This window comes from Nannospalax galili, unplaced genomic scaffold (genome assembly GCF_000622305.1).
Source record: "Nannospalax galili isolate Female #2095 unplaced genomic scaffold, S.galili_v1.0 scaffold885, whole genome shotgun sequence".
NCBI lineage: Eukaryota > Metazoa > Chordata > Mammalia > Rodentia > Spalacidae > Nannospalax > Nannospalax galili.
Window position 1 is genome coordinate 943,030 of NW_008354025.1, and position 10,616 is coordinate 953,645.

The window sequence follows — 10,616 nt, forward strand, 5'->3', positions numbered from 1 at the left end:
TCACTATTTCCACCCGGCGGGCCTCAAACCCAAAAAGATCCGCCTGCCTCTGCCTCCCGAGTGCTAGGATTAAAGGCATGCGCCACCAAACCCAACATTTGTATTCTGGGGAATTCATTTCAGCTAAATGAAGCAAAAATCCATACTCAAATACTTGTATTGTGTGTGTGTGTGTGTGTGTGTGTGTGTTTATATATATATATATACATATATATATATATAATTGGAAAATTGGATGGGGGCATTGGGAGGAGATGCAGATAGGGAAGGAGATCTAAATACCATCAAACTATATTGTATTAAAATCACAAAATTTCTATTTAAAAAGGAGGAGGGGCACACCAGGAGGAATCTTCATGGTGAAGAAATTTGCTGTTTCCTGATTCCAGTTATGATGCTGCACTATGGTTGGATAAGGTGCCACTTTCCACAAAGGGAAATTAGACAAACATCACATGGGCTCCTCTCTAATTACTTCATAGAATTATATCACAATGATAGTTCTTCAAAAACTGTATTTTAAGCATTAAGCTGCTTTTAAAAGCAGTGTGCACATTTATTTGTAAAAGTCCCACTGCCCACACAGTTACACCTGCTTCCTATTCTGCTGCTCAGGACACATCTTCTATAATCCATTGCAGAATTTCCTTTCCTGCTGTTCTTAAAATGAATCAAATCATTTCAAAATTATTTTTAAAAAAGAACCTAAGCACGAGGAATAAAGTTGGTCATACTTATTTTTAAGTTGGGACATGAGTCTGACATGAGCATCTCTGAACTATTAATGTACGAATATTTAAAACACTTCATTAAAAATAATGTTTGCAAGATAGCTGTGACTATTTTAATATGGATAGAGCTTCTTTCTATGAGGTAAATCCCTCAGAATGCTCTCTTGTTCTTCAATATTTTCTTTGAATCTGGATCTACTAAATATTGTTATTGAATGAAACTAGAGTAAAATAAAGAACTTTATCTTGTCATATTTATATGTAGCCTTTCCAGTACAAGTTCATTAAAAGAAACCTATGTTATATATCATTCATTTTTTAAAACTTTACACTACCATTCTTATGCACATTAAGTATAAGTAACATATTAATAGTTTTAGGATGTGTCTCCATAAATAAAAGATGAGTGTATAGGTTAATACTTAAACAAGTGTCTCCATATAAAAATTTAGTGAATCAAGGAGATGAAAACCAAAAATAGAAAGGTTTTTATTACAAGTATATTGCCTTGCTTTTAGTGTATCTAGTGCCTATAAGAACATAGTATATAGGTGCTAAGGAGATGGCTCAGCGGGTAAAGCACTTGTTGCAGAAGCATGAAGATCTAAGTTCAAATCTCAGAAAATATGTAGAGGCCAGGCGTGTAGTGTGAGCATCTAATCCTGGTGCTCCTATAAGATGAGGAGTGGGGAAAGCAGAATCCTTAGAAGCTTATGGGATAGCTAGCCTGTGCAGTGGAAACACATCAAAGGCACTGTCTTAAACAAGGTGGACAGTGAAGGCCCATACCCATGTCCTTTGATCTCTGTGCATGCTGTGACATGCTGTGACATGAGTGCACCTGTGCGCAAACACAAACTGTAGATATACACACATAAAATTTAATTAAATTTTACTAAAAATGTAACCTATGAAATAGTTATACTCCATTTGTCTCCATTTTCTACCCACTTGTATTCTTTAAACACCCATTAAAGTAGTGCCAATGTTTTCAGCAGTGAATCCCATCTGTATAATGAAGAGGGGAATTGGCCACTGGTGTAAATCTGAGAAGCTCAAGAGCCATGCCTCTTCCCTCTACTTATAACTTTGCATTCAGTTCTTTTTTGATCTACATAATGGTGGTGGCCTGGAGCTGGGATTCAGGGAGGTAGTCAACTGGGATCCTATGCACCTGTCTTAATTTTGCCCCTCCCACTTGCTGACTCTGAGACAATAACTACATCTCACATCTGTAAAAAGGGAAGGGTTAGGAGCTACTTTTACATTGACATTTTAGGCTTAAAAGGATAACAAGTCTCAGGTGCCTAGAAGAATGTTCATGTATAAGCACTTGATACGCCCATTTCAGCTCCTATGTGGTAACTGCACATGTTTTTCTATCTATGTTTAACTATAATCAATAATGATGTTTTGCCTTTCTGATGATAAGAAATTCTACATCAGAGCAAGTCTTAATATTATTACAGTATTCATCACAGAAAGACAGAGACAGAGATGGAGACAGAAACACAGAGACAAAGAGAAAAAAAACTCCTACACCTCATGTAAACTTTTTCCATTTAATGAAAAGAAATAAAATTGATAATTGTTATGAATCTCAATGAAATTTTTGATGAAACATTGCTGGAATTAATCCCTTTTCTCCACTGTTCTCAAAATATACTGGGCAGAGGTGGAAATATAGTTCAGTGGTAGAGTACTTGGCTGACACATGTGAAGCCCTATGTTTGGTCCCTAGTACTGCAAAAGGAGGGGAAGGAGATGAGGAAGGGAGGGAGGGAGGGAGAGCTAAGGATTCCAAGATGAATAGATTCCAGATATTTCCTTTTCTTCTTCCTTACATGCAATTAAAGTAGTAAAATAAACACAAAATTAAGAATAAATCTATAAAACAGCATTGGAAGCCCTTGTCAAGAAACTCTAATGGACTCTCATATGAACATTTGAAATCTACCCTGTTCTGACTTTTTTCTGGTTCCCTGTCTAGAGCTTGTGATGCTAATTACTCCTTCCTTTACTTCTCCCACTGAAGGGGTACCCCAATTGCTTCACCTGAGTCCCTGTTCAGCATGGAAGAAGCCAGAGCAGTCTGCATCTCCAGTCCCTATTGGCAATTTGGGTAACCCCTTCAGAGGATGGCGTGATAAGAATAGGAGGTAGGAACTGGCTAGGCAGTTAGGGTAAAAAGACCCCACAGAAATGTAGACAGTTTCTGGGCTAAAAGTCAAAATGTCCTTGAGCCTGTTAGCAACATACTCTGTTCCAAAGGCCAAAAAAATGTCAAAAGTATTTGGGAGCTTGTATCTAATCCTTAAAAGATTTTAGGGTTACCTCTTCAGAGGGGTAAATGTTGGAGGGGAGGGAGTGGGCATAGTTTTTATCAAAACACCTTATATGCATGTATGAAATTCTCAGTAAAGTTTTTGTAAAAATTTAAAAAATATGTAGGAACCACAGATGAGAGAAGGCACATGAAAAAAAAAAAAAACTGTTGGAAACAGCAGTATTGCTATCAGAGGCATGTGGGGAGTTCTGAAAGATAAAGCAAATATTGTTAGATTTAGACAAAAGCAGAGGGAGAAATCCACAGTCCCTCACAAGAGGACAAGGGGATGATGTCACTGGAAGTGAACTTGATACTCTTAAATCCCTGGAAAAAAAAAGCTTGAGACACAGGGCTTGGTTATCAAAGCAGCAGGAAGTGGTCAGAGCAACTGAAGAACCAGAGTACCTTGCACATGGAGTGGCTGGCTTCGTGATTTATCCAACAGGTAATAACTGTCCCTCTAGACTCACCTGACGTTTTATTAGGAGGTTGTCTTCAACCCTTTATAATTAAATTAAGGAATTATAAAATGATTTAAATCCACTTAAATTTAAGTAGTTTTTTTAAAAAATGCCCATTAGTTTAAGTAATTTGAAAATAATAGAGGAAACATAAAATGTATATTTGAAGCTTAGGGAAAATTTGGAAGGAAATACCACATTACCTTATTCTCATTTAGTTACACGTGGATCATGTCTGTGCTCTCTGCCATAATGGCACGAGCTTCCTAATGCTGTATCAGAAGATATTTCAGTTATATCTTTGCATAATTCAATATTCTTATAATGGGTTATAATTGGTAAAAAGAATTCAAAATAAGTGTAAGAAATACCTACCACCCGCTATGTGACACTAGTAAATTCACACATTCATCCCTTTGAGCAGCTCGCAATGACATGGGTGGCTTCTTTTGGTGTAGACCACATGGGTCACACTGGGTCTTGCTGTTAGAGATGCCTTATGCTTGCATTTAGTACTCTTTGGTCTAAATAATGATTTTATGTCTGAATTTGTAGTTTGTCAGTAAGGTCGGTGGGATAACAGAGTCGGTGATATGACTTTGAGTCATTTATCTGTCATTCCACCTCCTATCATCCTTTACTTATGGAGTGGGATTCTTAGCCATTGGTCCCACAACCCTGCTGCCCTCACCAACCTAGTAACTATAGCCCCTGTGTGCCAGGAAGGGTCCACACTCATGCTGTGAGAAGCCCAATGCCTATGGAACAAAGACATAAAATAACAAATAAAAAATACCATGTAGAGAGAGAACATGGAAAAATGATTTGAATTTGCTGTGAGGGTTCTTGTTCACCTGCTTTTGGAACAAGGAGTCTAGCTTTTCAAGTTGTGCTGGTTCTGACCACTCTCCACAGTAACTCCTAAATCTTCACAGTCATTACAGTTCTTTTCAGCTCCTTAGAGACATTCTACAATCACTTTTTTGTAGGGGTCACAAACTTTCTCTGTAAAGGACCAGAAAGTAAGATAAAGTAAGACAATTTAGCCTTGGTGGTTCCTATGGTCTCTGTGGCAACTTTTCACTCTGCTGTTATAGAAGAAAACAGCCATAGGGGACATAAATGAATGGGTATGGTCAAGTCAAATAAAATTGCTTATGCTTCATGTAGTTTTCACGTCAGTAATATAATTCTTCCTCTCTGTGTGTGTGTTTGTGTGTGTGTGTTTGTGTATGTGTATGTGTTTATCAACTATTGAAAAGATGAAAAACATTGTTTTAGTTCAAAGGCTTTGCAAAAATAATCAGAAGGCCTGAATTTGGTCCCTGAGCTTTAGTTTCCTGACTCCTGTAGTAAATAGGTATTTAAAAAAAAGATGTGAGTACTATATCATAGGGAAGGGGGGTGTTTTACAGAGGAGGAATCAAAGTGAACACAATTCATTTTACACATTGAAATTTGGCAAGTTCCATTGTAATTTCAGTGAGTTTGTGAAAAATGCCTTCTTTCTTATACCTAAAAGCTTAGCAGAATTCCATTTGTATAGTTATAAAATTAGAATGGATACATATTAAAATTTGAGTGTATGCTCTCAATTGCCATTTTTATTATCACTACCATCTCTATTGTTTCTTCTTCACTCCTATGATTACAATTTTCATAGAAATGGTTTTCATTCTGCCAGCTTTTGTGCCTTGTGTTTTGAGGCATCATTCTTTTATATATAATCCTGAGTACATCATTTGACCTCTCTCAGCTATTGTGTTCTGTAATAATTAATGTAAATAATGTTTATCTGACAGACGAACCAGAATATCTTTGGGTCTTTATTTTAACTTCTCATAAAACCCAGTATAGGTTGTATGATCTTTCAGTTTGCAGCTGCATCACCTGATCAGTAAGAAAGAGATCAAGAAAGCTTACTTCTACCAATAGTTGAGTACTCTCAGTGAGTCCATAAAACCCAATCCAAAGGCAAATAAGTTGAGAAATAAGTGTTTAATATAGTTACAGTCATACTGAGCATTCAGTAATTGTGTATGTCTGAAATGGTTTCTTTGAGTATGCATTGCCGAATGTTTTCTCCAAAGGGTCAGCAGCAAATATTTTAAATGTTACTGGTGGTACGGCCTTTCTCAGTTATTCAGTGCTCCCAATGTAACATGACATCAACCACAGTGAGTAAATGAGTGGGCAGTGAAGGAGTCTTTCAGGAATAGGAAGAAAACCAGATTTGGACCACAGGGCATGATACCATAGTATGCTGACCTCAGTCTCAGAACATGACTGACTTGCAACGATTTTCATTTTCTATCACCTCAGCTGCTCAGTGACCTTTGGGCATTGAATACCTCCTGGATGCTTCTCATGCTGGCTAATAATAGCCCTTAGACAATTCTGAGGAAGGAAGCAAGACTGAGGCCAGAAGGTCTCTGCTGAGTCGTTTCTCTCTGTAATTTCCTTTAGCCTCTCTCCCTTCTTCCATATTTTTCTTGTAAAGCCATATTTCAGAGTGAGATCATCATTCTCCATTCAAATAAAAAGATGTATCATGTAACTTTGCATAAAGCATGTGGTAAGTGGTCTGCATTGACTCACTACAGCATATAGGTCTATTTTTATGTACTTCTGGTATAGAGGTTTAAACATTTGTTTCCCACAAAGTAATCTACCTGATGACACCACCAAATTATGAAGTCTATTACCTTAGGCTTCTTACTAAAAATCAACTGTCACAGCCAATCAGAAGCCAAGTCCTAAGACAACTATATTACCCTCTAAAAACACTGTCTCCAACCCTATCAATACTGCTTCATTACAGACCTTATAGTGTCTTAGCTGAAACTGTATATTTCCCTGACTAGCCTCTCTTCTCTCCCTTCTTCTGTTTTGACTCTCACCGATTCATTCTTTAAATACTAAAATTAGTTTTCTAAAATACTAGCACAATTAAGAAGTACTCTTACTTGAAAACCAGTATAGTTCCTCAATATATTCATGTTGAAGAACAAGCTCTCGAGCACAGCAACGAAAGCCCTTCATGTTTTGGTACCTACAGTTTCTATAACTCATGTCCTGAACCCACCACAACTTTCATATAGTGTGCACTATAGCCACAATGAACCTCTTGCAGTTCTCTCCTTTCTTTCTCCTTCTTCTGTCTGGTTTCTGCCTCTGATTTCTCAAGATTCCACTCACCTATGAATTACCTGTCATCAAAGGCCTTCCTTGTACCCTCCTGAAAGTTGAGATCCACTTTATGATTTTCCTAACTTCTGTGCTTCTCTCACTGCAGCTCCTGTCTCTGTACAGTATGTACTGTGTTGCTTGTCTCTGTCCCTGTGTATCATCTCTCCTCCCACTCAAGATCTAGAATGCCACTTTTTTATTGTTACTGCAACACTTAACCATGCCCTGGTATCTGCAATTAAGTGTATGTCCAGCAATATTTGTAGGACATATTAATGTAGGAAAAATTAGCCTGTTCATCTTCATAATTATGTAACAAATTGTATTTTTAATGCAATTAGAATTGTTGGCAGCCAGGGTTCAGGAACACATATTTAAGAAACACTTAGAAGAAGATCATATGCACCTGACTTGACCATTATAAAACTTTTAGGAGGGAACATTAGTAGAAAAGTGGTCCATTGCCTGTACACAAAGGGAAGCAAAACACAATATGAAACAATAAAACCAAATCTTGAATGATGGACGTATCTGTTTCTATTGGCACCCATGTCATAGCTGGTGCCTCTTTAATGGCTTCTCAGAATCTAGTGGAAAGGACATTGAATGTGAAATTGAGATTCGGTAGCCCCAAGCGTAGATATTTCATGAGAAACCAAGCCTGACATTAAACCCCCATCTTTCACACTTCAAAAGCAACTGAATCTTGTGTGGGTACTAATCTGAATTTTATTACTGAGTTGTGTCATGATAATAAATGACTTCCATGCTCTTGTAAAACAATGTTTATGCCTCTCAAACTCTTTTTTAAAATATCGCAAAGATGAAAGAATAAAGTATATAGTGATCATTTCATGCCTTTTACATAGTTTTAGATATCTATTTGATATCCACTTAAAAAAACACAATGAGCTGGAAGAGACATGGTATTTGAGTTTCTGTAGGAAGTGATCTTTGGAAACAGTGATTGAACTACCAAACAGTTTAGAGCAATGAAAACATTGTGAAGAGTCATTGTACTCTGAGGAAAGTAAAGATATAAGAAACTTCATTGTATAAAAGTTATATCCGGTCTCCTTTATCTTATTACAAATATTATGCATATTACAGCTAAGTAAATAAGAAAAATAAAAAGTAAAACTTAGACTGATTCTTGGAAAATGTACATAGATCTGAGAGCCAAAAGGATTGAAATTCTTCTAAAGGACACTGTTTTAAGCTTGAGTAGGCATGAAAAATATGAATATGATTAAAACTGTTGGCAGAAAAGAACCCAGAAAACCTCTATTGGGAGTAATCCATTACTGACAAAGGGCATAAATTTTATCTGCTATTGCTCCATGATTTTAACTTTCATGCTTAAATTGACTTTTCCTGCTATTTGGGGATTAATTAAAATCTTTAAAAAAGAAAATAAAAGTTCACTACAAATACCAAGTAGATTCTTAGATCCTGGAAAATGTTCCATATAACTTAACTTAATTCTCATGATTAAATTCCAGCATATAGTACTTGGAGATAATAGCTAATGCCACCAATTCCTTGGACTATACAAAGAACCAAAAATGGAACCTTATAATGCCTTAATTATACTTCAATGTTGAGGGGACCTTTTGTTATTAGATTCTGTATCCTCAGGGTCTAGCAAATGCCAGGTGTTTAATAAATGTTAGTTGAATGAAAGATGACTTAAAGTTGCAACTTTCAAAATTGATCACTTAGAGAAATGCTGTGTATTATATTTTTACCATCTTCTGTAGAAGTCAAAAAGCCTCAAGTATTCAATGTACTGTGTCATAATATTTTTCAGTTAAATAACTTTTCATTCTTTAAGTCATCAAATGATTGTTCAGTGTCTCTTTGTGTAGTACATTATACTTTAGGTTCAGAAACCAGATAGTTTAAATGAAAACAAACCTTCATTACTTAAATATAATAGATAGATGGGGCTAAAGATGAATATGGTACTATTAATACTCTCATGCATGTTTATTTTAGCCAAAGCAACGGACATCCATTGTATCTTCTCTGGATTTCCAAAGAATGAATCACAACCAAGAATACTTCGAAATCAGCACATCTACAGGCTGTACCAGCTTTACTCCCAGCCCTCCAGTTAGTCCACCCACCTCTTCTGGGGGAACCACAGAAGTCAAGAATGAGAGGCCTGACCACACAGGTAAAGCAGGTCACTTTATACAGGTATATTTTTAAGCTTTTTAAGAGTAAAGCCCTTATGAGTTATGGTAATTAAGAGGAATCTTCATACAAATTTTATTTCAGGTTCACATTACATGAGAAGCAGGCTAAAGCTTTAAGATTTCATCATAGTTGTGGCTATAGTATTGCTTTTGAAGACAATAATCTTTCCAGTGTTAAATGTCAAAGATGACAATTTAATACTGTTATGGTTGTAGAATAGCCACGGACCTTGAAATGCTCTTCTTCCACTGCCATTTACCCCCTCCCAGTTTTGACTGCTAAGTAATAGATGAACCTGTTGATAGGTGCTTTGAAACTGTAGAGCCCATATCTAGGGTATTTACTAATACTGAGTTGGATAGTGGGGCTAAGGTAGCTATCACTTGCTAAAATGCAGGTGAATGTGGAGAGGAAGGATGTAAGAGGGAGGACTAAGGAAAGTAACAACACCCACTAGTGAAACCTTCCTGACCCTGCCTAATCAGATTAACGGTATTTCCTTCCCTTATAATACCTAAATGGTAAAGCCCAGGGACATCCATATGAGGAATAGGACCCAGTTTCTTCCTCTGTCTAATTTACAGTAGGCAAACAATTTAATTCCTTTCTTTCAAAGAGTTGAAACCTAGTAGATATGATTAGTGTGCATTTTAGAATGATAACCTAAGGTCACTCATGGTATGTCATAATTTTGAACATATCTGTATTCAAACTGTATGCAGATCGATATATGTACATGCGTAAAGCCTTTTAACTGACACTACTTTTTAAAGCTTTAGTACAAGCATTCTGAAACACGCAGCCAAAGAATTGTTTTCTCTGAGGGAGGAAAAAAGCTAAACAGTGCCAAGCAGCGAGGCTGAAATTCTGTGGCAGTCATAATGCAACCTTTCATGGCAGTCAGAGTGATAGTTACAAAATGCAAATCAAAGCATGCCATTACTGTGCATAAAAGCTGCCAAAGGCTTCTCACGGGTAGAAAAAGAATCCAGCTCTTCACCAAGGCCAGTGAAGCCAAGTGTCACCCTTGAACTTTACCTTTAGCTGACTTACCCAGGCTTCCTTTGCTGGGCATCTGGCTCTGGGACATTGGCGCTTTACTTCCTTCCACCTGCAATCTCTGTCTTTCAATGTTTATGTGATTAAGCATCATTTAGGATTTAGCTTGCATACACTTCATCAGAGATGCTTCCCAGATTGAACTATTCTGAGTAGAAGCCCTCAGTATGATAATAATCATGAAAAGAAGCAAAAATAAATAAAGTCACTTCAGTAACAATAACAAGCAAATATTCAAATAGCACTGTGTGCCAGATAACATTTTAGGCATTTACTTATATTAACTCATTTTAACCATGATGAATGTATGCATTAAATTATCTGCAGTGAAGAAAACACAGACGTAAAGAAGACTATAAACTAAATAACAGCCAATCCAAGCATCACTTGGACTCAAACCTGATGCCAAAGCCCATGTTCTCAGCTATTGTTCTGTGTTGCTGCATTCACTTTAATAATTTGGGGCTTGCAAGGTCTTTCTATATAGTCCAGGCTAGTTACACTCATGGCCCTGCCTCAGCACCCTGAATGCTGGGGTTACAGGTGTATAACACCATGACCAGCTTGGTCTAATCCCTTCTATCAAATCTTCCTTTTTTCTTTCTTCTGTAGTCTAATTTATAAATACAATGATACTGAGAACCC

General features: G+C 36.8%; 1 protein-coding gene across 1 annotated transcript in view; it reads left to right on the plus strand.

Annotated features, from left to right (window-relative positions):
* LOC103748507 (ankyrin repeat and sterile alpha motif domain-containing protein 1B) overlaps positions 1-8,889 on the plus strand; it is a gene marked incomplete at its 3' end in the record, with an annotated part of 501,190 nt that extends 492,301 nt beyond the window's left edge. Inside the window, exon 12 of the mRNA XM_008851154.1 lies at positions 8,709-8,889. Within this exon, the coding sequence (XP_008849376.1) occupies positions 8,709-8,889 (181 nt within the window). The remainder of the gene's footprint in view (positions 1-8,708) is intronic.
* Positions 8,890-10,616: the final 1,727 nt, after the last annotated feature.